At 32.6% G+C, this 21,361-nt stretch overlaps 1 protein-coding gene across 1 annotated transcript in view; it reads left to right on the forward strand.

Annotated features, from left to right (window-relative positions):
- The window catches only part of LOC149808287 (tubulin polyglutamylase TTLL5-like), a 134,732-nt gene that overhangs the window by 101,469 nt on the left and 11,902 nt on the right, over positions 1–21,361 (forward strand). Inside the window, exons 27-29 of the mRNA XM_089975654.1 lie at positions 2,829–2,921; positions 6,589–7,423; positions 10,238–10,332. Of these exons, the coding sequence (XP_089831780.1) occupies positions 2,829–2,921; positions 6,589–7,423; positions 10,238–10,332 (1,023 nt within the window). The remainder of the gene's footprint in view (positions 1–2,828; positions 2,922–6,588; positions 7,424–10,237; positions 10,333–21,361) is intronic.

The following is a 21,361-nucleotide window of genomic DNA, read 5'->3' on the forward strand; positions in this document are numbered from 1 at the left end:
GAAGTGATATAAGCAGGGTTCCATTACACATACACATTATTATATTTTCTCGTGTACAATATGAGCTCAGCTGGAAATCTGCAATCCCATGATGCACTATTAGATCAGGGTAAAAGTTGTTTACCATATTCATAATTAAGGAATTCTGTCTTGGCAGATCAGGGTCATTGTTGACATTATGTTTTAAGTAACAAGGACAACATATACCTAGATCTGCCATCACATAGTGTACTGGTACAGCTGGGTCTAGGCTGCTTGCAGTTGTATGCATGTTAGAGATGTTATGTACAGCATACTGACATCCTACCCATTCTAATATATATATAAAAAATAATTTTTCACAGTTGGTTCTCAATTTATTTTCACTACCTCAGTATTTATTTTCAATACTTCAGTATCTATTTTCAATACCTCATTATTTATTTTCATTTCCTCAGTTTATTTTGAATACCTCATTGGTTTACTTATATTGAGTAATTCTTTATATCAAAAATAGCCTGAATCAGACTTCTTATTCATCATTATAGTGATAAAATATATTTATTTAAATGATTTGTTTTATTGAAGTAAGTTTCTTTTACATTTTTGTACATAATATCATGGTAGTGATAATAGCAATTAGCAGTCTAGAAATGACATTACAGCTTTCCCCAATGGCTGTCCAAACTTTCTCAAGTACATGGTTATCAAAATAATGTCAAGTCAACATAATCCATGAAATAAATGCAATTACTATGCATAATTTAAGGCTTATTTAATTCTTATATGTGTATATTTATTTAGCTGCCCTTGATATGTACATATAATAAAATAATGGCCTCTGATTATTGCCCCATATTGGTCCCCAGCTGTGTACATGTAAAAAATCAGCATGTACTTTCCTCAGCAAAATAATGTAAACAAGATGGATTTATTAGTTTTCAGGTCCATTTTTTAAATACACACATTTGCAACACATTGTTGATTGCTACTCATCAAACTTGATTTGAAAGTGACTTATGCCTGAGACAAAACATTATTACTGTCATTGACTTAAATATTCAGACCTTCCTATTTTCCAGATACCATATTTTTCAAAATTCGGGAAAAATTCTGGATGCCAAGTAGATTTATTAAAACCAACAAAATTAACAAAATCAAGTTGAAAAGCATCCTAAGGAAAGTTGTACCCGTACTACATAGGCAAATTATTGCATGGATTAACTGAAGGTATAGTCACTAGGCAGGAAGAAAAGCAACTGACGCACTCCACAACTTGTGATCAAGTAGTTCCCTCAACAACATGAATTATGAGGTGGTTAAATATGAAGATATAAGAAAAATAACCTTTCATATTAGGACAGTGGGCAAAATAAATTATGGCATACTGATAACTCTTCAAATCAATGGTCAGCATGTGTGCAAGTTATTATCATGGTTTTTGCTTTTCCATTAAGCTGAACTCAGTTGACCTTTATATGTGATAAAGCAATGAACATCGCCAACACAAGTTTTAAATTTGATTTCATCTTAATTTTATTTAGTAGCAGATTTTCCCTTGATAACTTCATTTGGACTTGGTTGTTTTTGATGTTCATAGAGTATCAGTAGAAACAATGGTGTCATGTAAATAAATTCCTGAACAAGTCTGAGTAATTTGGCTAATTTGCATATTTGAGGCACTCATTGCCATATTTGGAGTTTTAGTGTAAAGATTGGTTCAACCATTTTTGAAAGAAAATATGGATTTTCTTTTAGATGTTCATATGTAAGACAGGATGAATAAATGTACATCAATTTGGTACTACATTCTGGTGACAAATACATACTTTACAATATGAAACAATGTACATCATTTTGGTGCTACAATCTGTTAACAAATACAAACTTTACAATATGAAATAATCTTAATATTAGGTCTCACCCCAGTCAGCAGTTTGCATTTCTTATTATATTTTGGGTTATGGTAATGATGATTGAAACTTGGTGGGCTTAAATTAGTTTTGTTTATATTTTATTTCTGTTCAAACAAATTCAGCAACATATCTGCCATGGTTCATGAACTTTACAGAGTTGACAGAAATTATAGTATTTACATCACTTAGGGCCAGTCATTATTGGATTATGTTCATACTTTTCACCAACGGCAGTAGCTACATGTACATGTTCTTGATGAATGGACTCACATAGTTTTATAAACAAAAAGAAAAACACCAGAAATGCAACACCAGAATTCTTTATTTTCAAAGAAAGCATGGAAATATGAAGAAAAAAACTGTTCTTTATTATCAAGGAAGGATATAATGTGATCTGGTTTACCAAGATTACTGCTGACCAGTATTGAACATTGCCAGGAGCATCGATAAGACCAATCAGACAATAAAGATATTCATTTCGTTGAGAAAATATTTGGGAAAAATTATAATATTTGCTATTATAGACATTATTGAGACAGAGAGAAAAGTTGACAGGATTTTTAGTTTAATGACTGTAAATTTTCAAAATGTTTGCTTTTTGAGATCCAGCAAGAACTGGTTGTTGATGAGAACTGGTTGGACATCAGTAGTTTCTAACACTTTTCAGGCTATTTCAGTATATACCATCCACCCATATTACAAAAAAATACCATGTTTTGAGTGGTTTCTGTTGTAAATTAAATAAAACATTAATTAATTTAGTAAGAATTTTACTCAAAAACAGAACAGAATTATCACTATAGGGTTTACATGTTTGATGAAAATTACATGTTTCTGCAAGCATTCGAACTTTTAAAATCACGTTATGATACCAATACTCTTATTCTGACAAATGTTATGCATAATTCAGAAATTTATCTGTACTACCTACAGGTACAGCAGGAGGTGGAGGAGTTCGGTCACGTCCCTCATCAGCACACCTGGCCCGACCATCATCAGCTACTGGATTTACTTCACATGATGGAGGTACATGAATTTGGCTTACATTTTATATTTTTATATTTTCTTCTATGCATCTGTGATATGTCTTCACGGGGTGAATAGTGTTGTCTTGAATTAAGCTTGCATTCTATATTTTATGTTTCATCTATGTATATGTGATATCTCTTGAGGGGGCAAATAGTGTTATCATTGTCCGTCCCTTCAGTCATGTTATGACATATCCCATCAGTCATGCTACAGCATATCCCATCTGTCATGGCATAGCCAATCTGTCATGTTATGGCATAGTCAGTTTAGGGAAATTATTGCCTCTGTTTGATCTTGAACTTTGCCCTCTAATGGCCTTATATTAGCAGTGTCATCTGTGTTGTATAAGCACATTTCTAGTTTTAGCTTATTAGTTTATGAATCACCAAGGACCTTTGTTTGTTAGCAGCCATCAGTCAATTATTGTATATTAGGATTTCAGAGCAGCTGAGACCAGTCTTATTGTGGTTACTTCACATTTTTTCCCCATGAAATTTTTACGACAGTACCCAGATTTGTGTTAATTGCATTTTGTTATGTTTGCCAGAAAATGGTTGATTTCATTGAAAATGCATGGCTATAGAATCAACCAGGTTATCATGATCTTGGCAATTCATCTTTTTAACTATATATGCTTATCTGACCCTATTTTCACCAATATGTTGCAAGATGGCTATACATGGCAGCCAGTAAAAACCACTGACCCATGGGAAGCTACTAACTGCTTTCTCACATACCCACATTGGCCGATCATGAACCTCATACACGAAGACACTAAGCATTAAGGAGATATCAAAGTCATAATTACAAAGAGAGATAGCATGAAGTAAATTGACAGTCTGTGTGCACAAGTCCACATTTTTTGTATCATTAAAAACTATAGTCCAGGTAAGCTAATAATATAAAAAATCTCATTTGAAGTCATTCTGTTTTTTCAGTCTAAATCCAAAATAAATCCTAGCCTAGCATGGCATGATTAATAAAATAATTTGTTACAGGTTTTTCTTTAGACTTTGTATGTTTTATATATATATATATATATATATATATATATATATATATATATATATATATATATATATATATATATATATATATATATATACTCTCTCAGTTATAGGTTTTAGTCCTACTGCAGGCTGCACTGCACAGACCCAGATCTGACATTGGATAATTTGACAAATCTGGGTCTTTGCAGTGTGTTCAGAGTTATCAGTAAAGCAGAAAAGCAGAGAATATAGACTATGATCTGCCAGAACTGCAGGTCAGGGTCTATATTTGTAGTTGCAATCGACTACAGGCAAATATATTTTAGGCATTCTTCTATAGGAATCCAGAGATAGCATTTTCCGTTCTGTCTGGTGTATATTTATAACTTTCTATAATTAATTCTATATACCTTGATTTCTTTCATAGGAATCCAGAATGACTGTGAAGATACATGAGAATTGATTATTAGCTCATCATGCGAGTGTGTCTGCTACACATGAGTGCATATAACACCAATTGAGTAACATCATTTATTATATGCTATTTTTTTCCCCCGTTAACTTTACATTGTCAGAATCTTTCATTATTTCCTGATACTGAACGCGCGGGACAATACACATATAGCATTCACGTGAATAAAGGAACTACTTTCTTTTGTAAACAAACAATGGACTCAGACGCCAGCACTTTTGATTTGTAAACAAATCATGTACACTCACGTAAGAGGCTCTTTACATTGTGCTTGTTTAAATTTGTTTCTGAATGAACTAAAACATGTTTCATGGACTGCAAAAAAATCCAGCTGTTTTGGCACATTCCACGTTGATACAATGTTTTGGATTTAGGCTAGCTACATTATATAAATGATGGAAGATAAGGTCCTTACAAATAACATACAAGTGACAAGGCATATACTGTTTTCTTTAGCTGGTGATAAGAATGGCAAAATAAAATATACTTACAGTTTTATATCCTGAATTTCCTCAAAATGTATTTTCTTAATTCTGCAAATCCGAATTACATGAGCCATGTCATCGGTTTTCAATCTGGATTACACATTTCGAAATTGTGCTGTAATTTCGATGATAAGTGCAATTGCATCCTCCTTATTGCACTCAAAATGAAATAATGAAATAAGCATTAAATTCCATAGCGTCTTTTTGATAATTGCAATTGAAAGACTTCATATTTTCCCCACATTATGATTTCAAACATTCAGTGACAGAAACAGACACATATGCAGACGTAAACACACTTCTCCTGCGCCACTTCAATCAGATGTATTTCATGTATAATTTGCACAGATGAATCCAGTCCAAAATCACAAACTTTCGTCGAATCGAAACAAAATACCAAAATATATTCATTCCAGATCAAATGGAACAGTTGTTGCAATGCGCATTCATTCACAATATGACTGCAAATTTCAATTTTAACTAGACACACCATTTTCTTTCGAAAGTTATGTCGAGCACGCGACTAAGTTCAAATTTATCTGGGCGGAGTTATGTGCATATTAATAATGATGTCATTGTATAATGACAAATCTGCGCTTGTGTATTTAGTTTGGAATATGGCATTCATTCATTTACATTGTTTCTTGTAGTGTATTTTGTTTATATAATTAAACCTTAGGTAGAATAAAAAAATGAGCATATAATAAAAAGGTTACTGCATTTGTATGGGAAAATATGAACTCGTTTTGTTGGAAGGATATACTGCACTCACAAGTTCGTGCAGCATTCCATCCAAAAAACTCGTTCATATTTTCCCATACAAATGCAGTAACCTATAATTGTTTGGTGATGTGTGCTTAGTCATGAGGGAATATGGGCTCATGTGTGCAGGCAAGGCAGTGGGTACCATTTACCCACAGACCTGGGTTCAAATCTCCATAGTTTACAAATTAAAAATTCTCTAACCTGTATGATAGTATTATTAGCATATATATATATATATATATATATATATATATATATATATATATATATATATATATATATATATATATATATTGTATGTATCATGTGTCTTATTAGAATAATGGCAGCATACTCATTCAGCTGTTATTTTCTAATCAGTAACAAGGTATGTTTTCCCCATACTTTTCTATGTAATGACTTTACTTAGAGACAGATATTCAATTTTAAATTGTGTGAACAAATGCACACTAACCTTGTGATTTTGAATTGCTTGGATCCTTAGCTATGTAAAAAATTAATATTTATATGTTTGGATTGCTTGGATCCCAAGCTATGTAAAAAAATTATATTTTAACAAGTTAAATAATCCAACCTTTAACAAGCAGTCATCTTGAATAACTGATAGCAGTCATCCGAATAACTGATAGTCATCATCCTAAATAACTGATAGCAGTCATCCTGAATAACTGATAGGAGTCATCCTGAATAACTGTTAGCAGCCATCCTGTATCACTGTTAGCAGTCATCCTGAATAATGATAGCAGTCTTCCTGAATAACTGTTAGCAGTCATTCAGATAACTGTTGTTAAAGAAAATGTTTTTCAAGCTGACTGATTGTATTCTGGACAAGTCATATGTATAGAAATAACATTTTCATCTTAAATTTGCCTAGATAAATCAAAGGTAAATTTACTTGTACAGTTCTTCTCACTTTAAGAATTCTGATTAATCTCCTTTCTTCTATGTTTCAGAACCCTACCAAGACCGTGGGCTTAGTGAGGCCTTACAGCGGTTAACAATGAGGCAGCAGGCAAGACAGTATTCTGCAATTAATTCTACCACTGTGTTAAATCCTGAGGGACCTGCAAGTCGCCCCTCATCAGCTGTTGGCCCCAGACCAGTTGAACATGTACAGGTAAAACAGTGGCAGACTCAGGACTCCAATGGCATTGCTCAGAAAAGACCAGGTATTCCTGTCAATGTTGTAAAACATGTGTCACCCCAGTCAGGGGGATATGGGATAACAGGAGATATTTCAACTGTGACAAGTCAACTGCCAGGGAGGTACATGGCAGTGGAGGATTATGTCAGTAAAAATCGACCTCCATCAGGATTGAACTCAAGAAGACTCCAGTCTGCTGCTGGACAGCAGACTATATCTTATAGACCAGTGCAGACAACACAGACAAGTGTAAATATGAATCAAGAAAATGCTAATGCCACATTCAACAGTTTTATTGAAGATTCTGGACAAAGCTGGCAGAATGACCTTGCTATAGCATATAACCAAGTAACAGGGGTAGTGCCACAGAACTACCACACTGCATCACAGTCCAGTAAGCAGTATGAACTGTTACAACAACAGCAAGTCCTAAAGCAACAGAGCAAGGTCATGCTGGAACACAGCAAAGCTAAGCATCAGGCTATGGTGGCACAGGCACATGCATTCCAGAAATCTTTACAGCAAAACAGAGCTAGTCCTGATATTCCAGATCAAGAAAATATAAAGCAGGTGTTTGCACCCAAGCCACCTGTTCAGCCTGCCTCCTCAGTAAAAAGGTTGTCAAGTTCACACCGAATGCCAAGGTAATTAAAACAAAAATCAGCTCTCTAATACATAATACTGGAGACCAACAAGTCTTGAACAAAATGGTTTGCAAAAGATTCAGAAATAAATCTCTGGCTGTAAACTAGGGCATAAAATGTATTTTATTTTAGTAAATATTTGTCACCAAAGGCTCCAGTGACTGTGAACGGCTTGTCTGTTTGTTAGAATTAAATGAACTTGTCATTGAAACTTTTTTAAGAATGATACATGTTGCTATAGATATGCATACAAGGTGACCTATTACAGTACATATTGAATCTGAATGCAGTTAACAGAGAAAATTATTCAGTTTTTGTATACTAAAACTAGGCCTCAGTGTTGCTAATTGTCATGGTTTGTTTGTCTTGTAGGGCCATGCTATATAACATGAATAGTTCACATTTTACGATTGTAACTGTTATTATTGCATAAATAATATTTATTTGGATAAAGTGTACTGTATGTTTGAGGCAGGGGTTCACTGTGGAAAGCATAACAGTGATAAAGTATGTGGATCAGAATCTTGCAGAATAGTTGACATACATTTTTTTACCACAGTTTAGACCTTTCTATCAGATCACCTGTTTTAACACATTCTAATGTTAAATAGGTGATATATTCTTCATTTAGTGGTCCACATGTTGATGAATATTATCTTCTTTTGCTTTCTGGATCCTACCTAAAAAAATTGCTTCTAGTTGGTGCGTTTATTTTATTTTTTAAAGCTGTGTCTCACTTATAAGCAACCATAGAGTATCTTCTTAGCTTGAAAAAAGAATCTGTTAAACGAACACGATGCATCATTTGCATGGATCACCCATTAGACAAAGGTATTAGTGACTAATTTATGTCCACACTAAAAAAATCAACTGTGTAGTTGAGAAAATGTTAGAGACTCAAATGATGGAGCAACCATTGAAAAATTGCTATACATTCAGTTAAAAAAAAGTTTTAAGTACTGCACCAGTCATGCTGCTCAGTTTCCCTAATAAACTTAAGATGACTGGAAACAAAAGCAGATGACTCAATGCTGTAGTATGTAGTAATAGTCAGAGTGGCCCAATTTCAAATACAAGTAATACAAATGCATTTCCACTACTTCATCCTTCACACTACAATATTTATTGGAGTGAATCACCTGGGAGGCATTCATGGTTTGCCAGAATGTTTCTTCTGAGTTAAACATTCAACAGTGGCAACATTTAAGATAAGTTGGCATAGCCTTGAAGTATCTCAGTATGATCAACATACAGATTATTACACATTAGGTGTGGTGGGAGCTGCAGTGGCTGAGTGGTTAATGTGCTGGACTGATGACTGACAGGGTGCAGGTTTGAATCTTACCATCTAACAAGCCTGGGTCAGCTGCTATGGTGTGTCCTTGGGCAAACCACCTTACTCCAATTGCCTTGACGCTAAATAACCTACTTTTATTGCTGTACTGAAAAGCACCAAAACCCTGCTATAAATACTTGCTTATAAGATGAGACCAACTGCAAACTGCACAGGCGCAGATCTGCCATAACATAATTTGCTGGTAGGTCTGGGTCTGTGCAGTTAATTAAGAGTATTCAGTGCAATAAACAACATAGACCCTAATATGCAGGCTCATTATGCCATGGCAGATCTGGATCTTTGTTGTTTGCAGTTTGACCTGACTTTTAAGTGAGTATATATGGTATTAGGTGTGAATGATCTTAATGACTTTGCAGAAAAATAACACCTAATGTGCTGTTAAAAATTCGTGGGTAACAAACTTGAGAATTTATGTTGTTGTGGCATTGTTTTTGTTTTTGAAAGGGGGGGCACATAAACATGCCTCAGACCAAGCACATGTGCTAGAGCTGTCACAGCTATGAAATAATTACTGTCCCCTGACAGAGAAAAGTATCACTGACATACCTCATTCATATTATCAGTAATTTTGCCCACGTTCTTAAGAGAAAAAGCTCGAGCCATAGATCAGTGATGCATATGAGTGCCAGTGTGTGAAATTACTGCCAGCCCATTTGTCCAAGGAAGAATCAGGTTACTGGTCCTTATGTTTAACTCTTTTTGTAACTGTTTTTTATTTTGAGTCCAGAACATTTATTTCTTTACATAAAATAATATCAATATGCAATGCCACATTGCCTTAATTACCAATATCATCATTACTACCTTAATTATTTAGCATTTCATTTTACAGCTACAATCCAATGATCTAATCCAAAAACATTTTTCAAAATTATGCCCATAATGCATTTGTTCAGAACAAATGAAGCTCGTGAAACTGACCTTGGATTATTTTCCACATTTTTTAAAAACTTACTGATAAATCATAGCATACAATTTTTTTCTCACACATTTAAAGATCAGAATTTCTATGCTCAGTTATGGTTTTATGACCTCCAATCAGAGACCACTTTTCTAGAGAATTCATTTTTGTGGCAGGTGTCTGTATTTAATTGATTGTATAACCACCAGTGTTCTTGAGTATCCTCTATTTTTGGCAGGATTGATGGTCTCAAGACAGGTCTCAGCATTTAACTGATTTTATGACCTACAACAAGAGACCAAGTTTCTTTGATTTAAAATGAAATTTATAAAATATACATTTGCATTCATTCTACATTTTGTTTTTATTCATTCTGCATTCCATTTGTGTTCATTCATTATTCCATTTTCACTTTACTAGTAAAATTATCCATTGTCAGGATCTGTACAATGTGAAATTTGTTTCTCATATTTTGTAAATTTAATGTGAAATGAGTTTTCAGGTAAGATCATTCAATTTTACTCTTTGTAAATGTTCTTTCATTAATACTCCACAGGAAAGCCTCACCAGAAGATTCTAACCTGAACTTCAACTTCTACAACAGCTTCAGAGATGCAAATACAGGATCCTCAAGACCTGTGGTCAATGGAGGTAAGTGTAAGAGCTGAAAATAATCAGAATCCTTAGAGAACTGATTCTGTTTTGAAGTCAGTCTTATATTGCTTAATCTAAATCTAAACTATTAGAATACTTGCTTTAATCCACAGCATGCCTTAGGTTACAGTATCTTGATATGAACTCAAGTATTTAATACAGAGTTGGGCTCATAGGAACACATATATCATACTTTAATAGTAGGCTGCATATAGTGCCTCTCACCTATGGTATTACATTTCCAGTGGTGGTGTTACAGGTGTAAGTAGTGTCAGCTGTAAGTTTTTGCAGGAGGTCCTTTTCTTAGATTTGAGATTTTCTGCTGACTGCCACATTAGACATTGGTTGACAATTTATTCAATTTCATGACTGGATTCATCTTCAGTGCTACTCTTTGATGTAGAAGTTAGTCATGCTATTCAAGTAAATCTTTTTTTTTTAGATGATGCATCAGGTAAGTAAGCAAAACATGGCATTCTGCAGAATTCTAGTTTGTGTGTAGCTGTTGTGTCCATTATATTATATTTGGTATTTTCAGTTTCTTCCAGTTGGGTATAATTAAATAACTCTATTGTACAGTTAATATGAGGCGTAGGTCCAAGTTTAGAAATTTTTCTTTGTTGATATTTATCAAATTTCTGTAAGAATCCTTAACAGTACTCCATCCAGTTTCAAAATATAAAACTGTCTGTAAAAAGTGTTTAATATAGAAAATCATTTGTAATTCAAATAGCTGGCCCTAGTTTCTCAAAATTTGTTCCTCAGATTGTGATTTTTACTATCATTCTTATTGCTATGTTAGTAGCAGCATTTTATTTTTACATAACATTCGGCATAACACATAAAATTCAGCATAACACATAAAATTCAGCATGTATCAGGGATTAAAATGTGGCCATAAAATCAAATTTGATGGGTTCAGCTCTCAGCTCTTTCTGGATTAGAAAGTTTTCATGTGTTAAATTTCAAAATGAGAAAGTGATTTTGTATCCTTTGCTATGTCTTAACCAAACATAAATATTGAAGGAAGTTTTTGAAACTGTTTTTAAATCCAGATGATTGACCTACATCAATATATATATATATATATATATATATATATATATATATATATATATATATATATATATATATATATATATATATATATATATAATGATGTGGATATATAAAGAATATTTTTTGGGGAAAATCTCCAAAAATTGTTTTAATTTGCAAACATGTCATTAAACTGAGCAACCAACCAGATCATTACTTTTCAGTGTACACTTCTCCCTTGATGATTCACAATCAAATGGGTCCATCAGCATCAATAAGTAAGGTGCAAGAAAGAAGGAAACAAATTCTGGGTAGCATTGTGACTTGCAGAGGGGTGGTGCTAGCAATTTGCATTCATGCATGAGAATTATAATTTCCATTGGCCTACATAAATATTTGTAGAATTATTTTAATACAGTTGGACAATTAGATCCTAACAAATCATAAAGCTAATAAATTGAGGACTGACTTTTAATATGAAATACAGTTGACATGCAGTATGAGTTGTCTACAGTGGGTGATGTTAATAAGAAATAATGCTGATCTGTGTCAGTGTGATGTCAACACCTTTCATAAATCATAACTGACTGCATACAACTACTGTAATCTTTTAACTGGCTTGTGTTGAAATAAAGCCTGCCGAGCCACTGAGCAAGCACTTAATCAGGTTCACTCTGAAATACTTGCAGTATCAACGTGACAGCCAACTGACTCATTTTACATTAGAATAGATGAGGTCTTGTGACATATTAGTATGATTACATTAAAACCCAATTTAAAGATCAAATTAAGGCATGAAATTCACTTGATAAGACTTATATCATTTGTGTTTGTTTCATACACTGTTGCCACCAGTAGGCAATTACCAACATTTTCATTGACCAATATTTCTGTGTATTTTTTTTTTGTATTAATAAAATTTATTTTAAGGGAAATCTCGCAAAAGATATTTTCATATTCAGATTTGCAAAGTTTGTGATATTTTCGAATTCGCTCACACAGACTTCCTTTATCAGAGATAACGTGGGCAATACACGCACACACACACACTAATAGGATCATCAGCAGTGTATGGTAAATCATACTGATTGATGACAGTGGTACATGTTTTTTTGTACAAATAAGAGTCTTATTTCTCCAGGCCAGTATGAAGTAGAGGTAAATATAATCTATTTTAATGTGAATATTTTCTGAGTTTTGGGGTTCAGTCTGTATTATTCTGTTTGGGACTTTGGTTCACATGAAATGTAACTAGTACTTCATGTATTACAATGCAAAATTGTGTGGTTTGGGGTTGCTGTTGTATGAATGGGTTAACCACTATTACTAACTGTGCCTTTTTTTTTTGCGACATATTTTTAAAAAAACAACATCAGTCCATGATGATGATGAAATACCAGTAATTAAATGCAAAAATGTGTAAAATTTTGAAATGATTGGCAGAATCCTGTCTTTTCTTTCCAGATATAATGAATGAAATATTTCATTGGCCTTTTTTTATTTAATCCACTAAATTGATCATGATAAACAAATTTACAGCATTTTTGTAGACAAAGAAAAATGTCCAATCTTAAAAAAAAAACATTGACTCTGAATTGGATGAGGTCAAGATCCAGCATTAAGTGACGTTAGCAATATTGTCTGTATAACTAGTATGTTATTCAGCTGTCTTACATGATGCCTCTTTCCAAAGGCTACTGCTCAGTCCAAATACCAGAACTATGTTATTTGGCAGTGTGATAAGAGACAGCAATATCAACAATAATTGTTTGCATTATTGTGTTATTTGTTAAAGGATATCAGTACAAAGTCTGAATACTCATTTTTCTCAAATATTAGCATGCATGTTTATTTCCAGTTTTGTGATGTTTTAGTGACTACTTAAAATAAATATATTTTCAATAGTGTATGCTCAACAAGTCACAAGTATTTCTGCCACCATATTTGAAGTATATTTCATGCATGTGTATGGTATTCCACCACAGAAATTTTAATTGTTTACAAATATTTGTATGCACACACCAGATCCATGGTGCAGGCTTATAGTGTTATCAATATACATCAGTTGTGCACCATGTTAAAAATATTGTATGGAATTATGGCCAGTATTTGACTTTGAACATTGCTTTTAGTTACATAATATTGGGGAGGGGATATGTTTTGTAACATTGGACAAATTTTTAGGGTGTTTTTCATTGTTATACTAATATTCTCTAATTGGATGTTACATAATTAACTTGCATGCCGATACAAGGTTTGGGGAATATGTTGGTGCTGTATGAACACACTGAGGTCAAAATATGTCAAAAAAATGTTTTTATTATGCTGTGTTAAATGAACTGTTCACTATTGGTGAGAAATTTATTTAAATATTCATTTTGAGTCAAAGTTAAACAAGTTGTACATTGTGCACTATTTTATTATGAAGGATAATGGCATTCTGAGAAAAAAAGACCTGTTTAAATGAATGCAGGGCTGGAAATCATCAGTTGTCTCATTGCTTGGGAAAGCAGAAACTTGAATTTGGATAGTTGCATCCCACCTTTCTATTTTGGCAAGTGGCTTGAAGGACAAAGGTGTCTATTCATTGATTCAGTTTTCAAGATTTTTTTATCACAACAGTGAACAGCTAGTAATAGCCTCAACGTTTGCAAAACAGTTCGACTTTGGTATCTTTTCATGACGCATATAACAAAAATGGGTCAGTTTCTTGATTAAGTGACAACTACATTGAAGCAAGTGAACTTGTCAAATCATTTGCCCAAGGGGCAAGTAATATTCTTGGCTTTAGTGTGGGCATATTATAATACCATTTGTCCATAACTCTGTCTCCCTCCAAGTGTCTGAATACAAATTCATCAAATTTGGTACAAAGGTTGCCCATGCAGTAACAAAATTTGGGAGGAGTGTGATTTTGGGCCTTTCATTGGGATTTTTGAGAGGGGTCAATAGTCAGATATGAATTCCAATTAAACCAACATTTTAAAATATTTTTTTAACCAAACTTGATGCAGTTATTTGTAATTGGAGGAATACTAATGATTTATAATGGAAACATTTCACTGACTCAGACCAGGTCAGGCACTGAACTTAAATTCAAGCAAACATCATTACAAAAAAAGAGACAAAGGTCAGGTAGACACAACCCTCAGCCATGGCAATAGTCAGGTAAACCAGAACTTCAATCACAGACAAAGGTCAAGCACATAATATAAAATAAATGTGTATAACAACAGTCATAGAATTGTATATAGATATAGATCAATGAAATCACTGTATTTGTCAGATACGTCTGACAGATCAAAGGTTTTCAGTGGCACATTTTCTAAGGGACTGGGTATTGATAATATGATATCTCAGTTACCATGATATAAAACCATCTTTGATTTGTTTATCAATTTAATTGTCAAATAAACATCTTTGATTTGTTTATCAATTTAATTGTCAAATAAACACTTGCTATGAAGTAAACTTCATAGGTCAGTGTGTAGTTTACACATTGTTTCTTTGTCAATCAATAGAGGTGTTGCCAGCTAAGCTTTTTTTGGTCATTATTCCAAATGTTTAACATTCAGTAGCACAAAGTACAAGACAAAAGAGGTGTTAAAGCTTATCTACTTGACTTATTAAAGATGCTACATGTATATAAATGAATGATTGCCCTAGGCTATAGAAATTACATCTGTCCCTCACACCTTGTTATTTTACTAGAAGAATCTTTTACTCTTCTTACATGTATCTTGTGAACATCTTACTCCACATGTAAGAAAATAGTTTTGTTACCAAATTTTACATGCTTTAGTTTCTCACTAGTATCTGGGATAGTTTCATTGACAGCATTTGCAAAGAATAAAAGAACGGAAGAAATGGACATATTCTGGAATCCTTTTATGTCAGTAGAACATCAGTCCTTTAAGGGACTTTGCAGTCTTTTTTACAACTTGTTTGATCATTTTTAATTTTTATCTCCTATAACAGGTTATAATATCAGAATAACTTGAAGGTATTGCTTTCACTATCACCTTTCTTATTACAGTAAATTGTGAAAATGTTAAGTGAAATCTGTTGAACGCCAAATTATAATTTTTTATAGACTTCATTTGTCAAATAAAACAGACACTGCTTTATTTTTCTTAATTGGAAAAGCCAGTAAGTATTCCTAATGATCTTGTAATTTATTAATTTTTTATACATTTTCTTACTTACCCCAATACATTTAATTTTATCTTTCGAAAATTGAATAACATTGTTATGAAAAAGTAAATTTGGTTTGGTTTGATGTTTTGTGGCACATCAAAACATGATGGCTATTTAGTGTGAAGGCAAGTGAAGGAAAGTGCCTTGCCCAGGGACACATCTTATTAGCTGCTCTGGTCTGATCCATTGATAGGATTTGAACCCGTATCCTTTTGGTCACAAGGCTACATGCTAACCACTGAGCCACAATGACTCCATGAAAAAGTGAAATATCAGAATAAAATGTTTCCTATTTTGATTATCATAACTACCTTGATTGTTTTCATTTGAATTTTTTTATATTGTCTTTTATTTTCAAGCAAAACCTGTTTTAATATTCTGATTGGAAGACAGTTTAACAAAGAATGACTTTTTATTTGTGATAATTTATTTTAAGTGTAAAATCAGCTTAATTTTTTTGGTGCAGCTTTCAATTATGACATTACACAGGCAACTAGGAATATGAAAAATTGTTTGAATCATAATCTCTTCCATTATTTCAACAGATTTCATTCTTGTTGACAAATACATATATCGCTTTAAACCTTTCTGCCAGTACCTATTTGTAATATTTTAATTGGATGTTATACCATGGTTTGTAATGATTAGTGTGAGGTTTTACCTTGCATGAAGGTGATATGTATCTCATCAGCCACCCTTCTGTTGTCCACATGCCTAATTGTTGTTATTAGCTGCCTAGCAAGTTTATTTAAGCAATAATTACTTATAAAGAGGGCAGTAATATTGAACATGGATTCCCCTTGGGACAGTGCCTGGTCCCAGGGCAGTCCATTCCCAATCATAATCACCCTCTTTATAAGTTACTATTGCTTGTATTGCACTGGTCCATATTTGGTATGGACTGTTCACAATATTTCTTCATTCATTCATATGTCCTGTAAAGCAGTGTGCATGTCATGATGTTATCTATTGATACTGACTGGTCTGTATTAAATATGGACCAGTCACTGTTATAGAATTAGGCAATAGAATATGTACCATTGACTGGTTCACCTTTCAAAACAAAAGGGCAAAGTTTTACATTTGTAATTTGCATTATTTACTGTTTATTTGCACAGCTTCTCTTCTGTTATTCAAGTCACTCTGCTAAAGTTATTATTTGCCAGAGGAAATTCTTTTATGAGCATTGTTATTCTATAAATTTCCACAAATTTTTAGTGAAAATGGAGATTTTTTTCTCCTATTAATAATAATTTAGACTATTTTTAACCTACCTGAACTGTAAATTACCTCTAATTCACTTATTCTATTTAGAAACTGAAATTGGTGGTTCAAATGTTTGAATCAAAACAAATAGTGAAAAATGGCACCTAGTACCAATGCTTGCATAAAATCTTTACTACAGTATCAGAAATGATTAAATTTTAAATAATTATTACCTCAGGTAAAGAGTAAAATAAATGAAACATTTGAGCAAATTCAGGGCAATAATTTCTGAGTTATTTAACCACAGTATATATATATATATATATATATATATATATATATATATATATATATATATATATATATATATATATATATATATATGCTTCTGCAGTCTCATTCCCATGGTGTTAAAGTATGTAACTATTCACAGCAGACTTTAGTTTATATTCCTTATGTTGACGTTAGGTGAAGAGAGTAGTTCATACTAAACAATGTTGGTTATATATTTAAAAGGTCTACTACTATGTTTTGCTGAAGTTTTAATCTGAATGAGAATAAAATCCTTTATTTTCAACAGAGTTCAACTACAAAGGACAGTTTTTATTTTACAAGCAAACACACTTTGGAGTCAATTAACACTATGTACTTAACAAGTAAACCCACTTTGGAGTCAGTTAACATTATGTACTTAACAAACAAGTAAACACACTTTGAAGTCAATTAACACTATGTACTTAACAAGTAAACCCACATTGGAGTCATTTAATAGTGTGTACTTTACAAGCAACCCCAGGTTAGAGTCAGTTAACATTATGTAGTGTTACCTGCAAGTCCACATTAGTGTAAGTTAAGTTAGTATGTGTTTCTACCAGGACATGGCAGTATTTAATTCTTATCATTTTACATATATTTACAGCCAAAGACTATGATTGGTGAGACTAAGTGTCCACTGACAAAATAAAATGTGTACAGCTATTGACATTATGGTCTTTGTAATAACATTTGTTTGTATTTATGTCCAGACAAAGGAAATTTGTGTTATTGAGTAGTTGATCTAACTTTTTGGCATGTTCGTCTTGATTACTCTTGTTTGGTTTTTTTGATACAGTGAAACTTCTCTTAACTGGATACTATTCTGATCAAAACTATAACAGCCATATTTCAGAACATGACATAATACATACCATGGTTTATATACAACAATTATATTCGGGATCAACAATTTATTGCTTTGGGGCAGGGACCAGACACTTTTTAAAAAAAAATGAGGTCAGTGGAATTATGTCAATAGCTGATATGTAGCAAAATTTGACACCATATTGTATCCATTATATTATTTGAAAGAAAAAAATTGTCTTAATTTAAAAGACAATAAAGTATCTCAACTCAAAAGAAAATCACAGCAACTCACCCCTCCTGAAAATGAAATGGTACATACCTTATAGTAAGTAAATTTGTTACGTGCATGTTAATTGTTGTGTAAGTTGTAATCTAAAAATTGTAACTAAAATGAGATGGTTAAATGTAAACAATAGCTGACATTAAAGAGCTGATTGATTAAAATATAAAGTGTTGATTCTGAAGCCTGCAATTTACTAGCTATGCTATTGCTATAATGTGCAGGGAAACATCGAGTAGGATGCCACCAACATGGTCAAGATATTTGTCTGATGGGGTCAGTAAATATGAAACACACTTGGTCAGCAAACAGGAAAATATTAAATGGACATCAGAACAATGTAAAATTAAAACAAAAACAACTACTCTCCTGAAAATCATAGGATGATTTGCAGTCTTACAAAGCAATACATTTACTTAACACATTAACTTATGCTACTAAATAACTAAAAAATGAAATTTATTTTAATGTAAAATGTTTTCAAAATTTGGATTTGGCCCAAATATTTTTCACTACATCCCATTTTGGCCACCAATTTCAGACATGACATGTGTCAAACATGTCATTAAAGGACCATGAATATAATTATTTGTAACAGTTGAAATTAGTTTGTGAATAATACTACTGTTTTGTCACAGAAAAAATTATTTTGAATTATTTTGCCATAAAACATGAAAACATGCTGTTAAATATCTTTAAATTTATAATAAGATTACTCAGTAATTTCCATACATTCCTCCCTGACAGAAGTGCCGAAAAGTAGCAGTACAGTGAAAAAGTACTATGTTACGTACCAACAGAAAAATACAGTGGTAAAACAATATATCTGTAATGACATGCACCCTTAGTAGGTGGCATATGGTGATTAGATTAATATTCAAATGGTCCTATTTAGACCAAAGTACCATATATAATCACTTTTAAGTTGAGCCCAACTGCAAAATGCACAAGAACACATTTACCACAACATAATGCACTAGCAAATCTTGGGCTATGCAGATTGTTAATAGTAATCAGTAGAACAAACAACACAGATTCTGATCTGCCAGCACAGTATGCAACAGCAGATCAGTGTCTATGTTGTTTGCAGTTGGATACAACTACAAGCTAGTATATGGTACTTAATCAGTTTGGAGAAGAGGCTGGGTTTAGGGAAGTCTCACTGTATGCATTTAACTTCATCCATCCAGTGTATTCTTAGCATCCCAGTATTGGTGGTTGGGTTAGGTATTTTATGTTGATGATAGCAGTATGTGACCTATTTCACCTTTTGTTGGAGTCAAGAAATTACTCTTAAGGATATCTCTGATCAAATATCTTTTATAACAAGGTTAACTTTTTTTTCAAGCTACATAATCATATAATGATAAGTAACCTTGACCTTTGCCACTAGTACCCCAGTTCATGACCTTTTAGCTGGGCCAACAGGTTAAAAATACAGGTTACTGTTTCCTGTTAGTCTCATGCTCATTTAACATCCTTTTTGTAGAATGTTAACATCCAACATCGCTTTTGTACATTTTTATCTAAATAGCAGTATGTGTACTAATTATAAATTGTCTGCCAGGGAAAGGTAAATAAAATGTTTTATCCACTAAATAACATTCCTAAAATGGTGACATAGCTGCATAATTATGTCTTTTAAAAAGAAGTTAATAAAGGACCATTTGAAAAGAAGACTACAAGATTTTTTTAGTCATGACATGAAGACACAATTTCGATGTGTTATGTTCGACTTTTTCTTTTCTTCCTCTGAAAAATCAGAAATGATAAATTTTCAAAGACTTTTTTTAAATGATGCATTTTAGTTGACAATATCAGTACAAATTGTACTAATTAATAATAGCTGAATATGATGTAAATGTTATGGTAATATAGTAAATAATAATGACATATTAACCCATATTAATGTTTAATTCCAAAATTGAGCTTCGAACACTATATATATATATATATATATATATATATATATATATATATATATATATATATATATATATAAAAATGATACAATGCTGATTTATATAAGAGTACAGAATCTAACTGTAACATGTTTTGAAAATGGCTATTTTATAATACGGCAAGTTGGTGGCTTCTTCTCTTGTTCATAAGAATTCTATCATTTTTTTCTAATGAATTTTAATCAGAATTAAAATTTGTTTTAAAAAGATGTAAAAATTGCTTAAATAATTCAAGAAAAGATTTTTTTTTTTTCATTTTTCAAGGAATTTTATATGCCACCATAATGTGGAGTGTACTATTCTGTCCATATTTCTGTCTGTCTATTTGATAACTTTGCTTCTTTATCACATACATTGACTATACTTTGTAGCTGGATTTCACTTAGGCTATGGAAGAAATATGTTCATTTCTTTAGATTATAATGTCATTGGTCAAGGTTGCCATAACACAAAGAGGGCAGTAGAGTTGGGAAAATAACATGATTGCAAATCAATAAATATACACCAAACTTTGTAAACGGCTTACTATAGTTGAAAGGAAGTAAAATGCACTTGTAGTCAACAGCTCAAAGATGAATGTCACTATGGCCCAAAGAAAGAATATTTATTTCTATGAAATAGCTTGTGTTTACTGTTAACAAACTTCATGAATTTTTTATGTGAAAAGGTCAGGGTCAAGGACAGGGTCTCTATGACTCATCAGTAAAAATTGTGACCAGAGTCAGACATACCTTTCTATTGCCAACACAGAGAACTATGAAACAAGGACAGGGTCTCTATGACTCGTCAGTAAAAATTGTGACCAGAGTCAGACATTCCTTTCAATTGCCAACACAGAGTACTATGAAACAAGGACAGGCAGCTATTTTACATTTTTACAACACTCCAGTTATATGTTTATATACCAACATCCCACACAAGAAGGAAATCACAGCCTGCAAAAAAGCATGAGACTGTCAACCTGATCCTTCCTTGCCTACATACTATCTGGTCACTTTGAACACATTTTCAACAATTTAGCATTCAACAATCAACACTTCATACAAATTAATGGAACTGCATTTGGCACTGAAATAGCACATTTGTACACCAATATTTTCATGGGATGACAAGGACTCAAAATGGATCAAAATGGGAGACAGCTTCAGAATATTTCTTGAGTTTGCCAGTAACTTCATCTTACAATTAAATTTTAATTGGAGTCATCAAACCAGTCAAACAC

This window comes from Sinohyriopsis cumingii, chromosome 1 (genome assembly GCF_028554795.1).
Source record: "Sinohyriopsis cumingii isolate HCF-2022 chromosome 1, ASM2855479v2, whole genome shotgun sequence".
NCBI classification, from domain to species: domain Eukaryota; kingdom Metazoa; phylum Mollusca; class Bivalvia; order Unionida; family Unionidae; genus Sinohyriopsis; species Sinohyriopsis cumingii.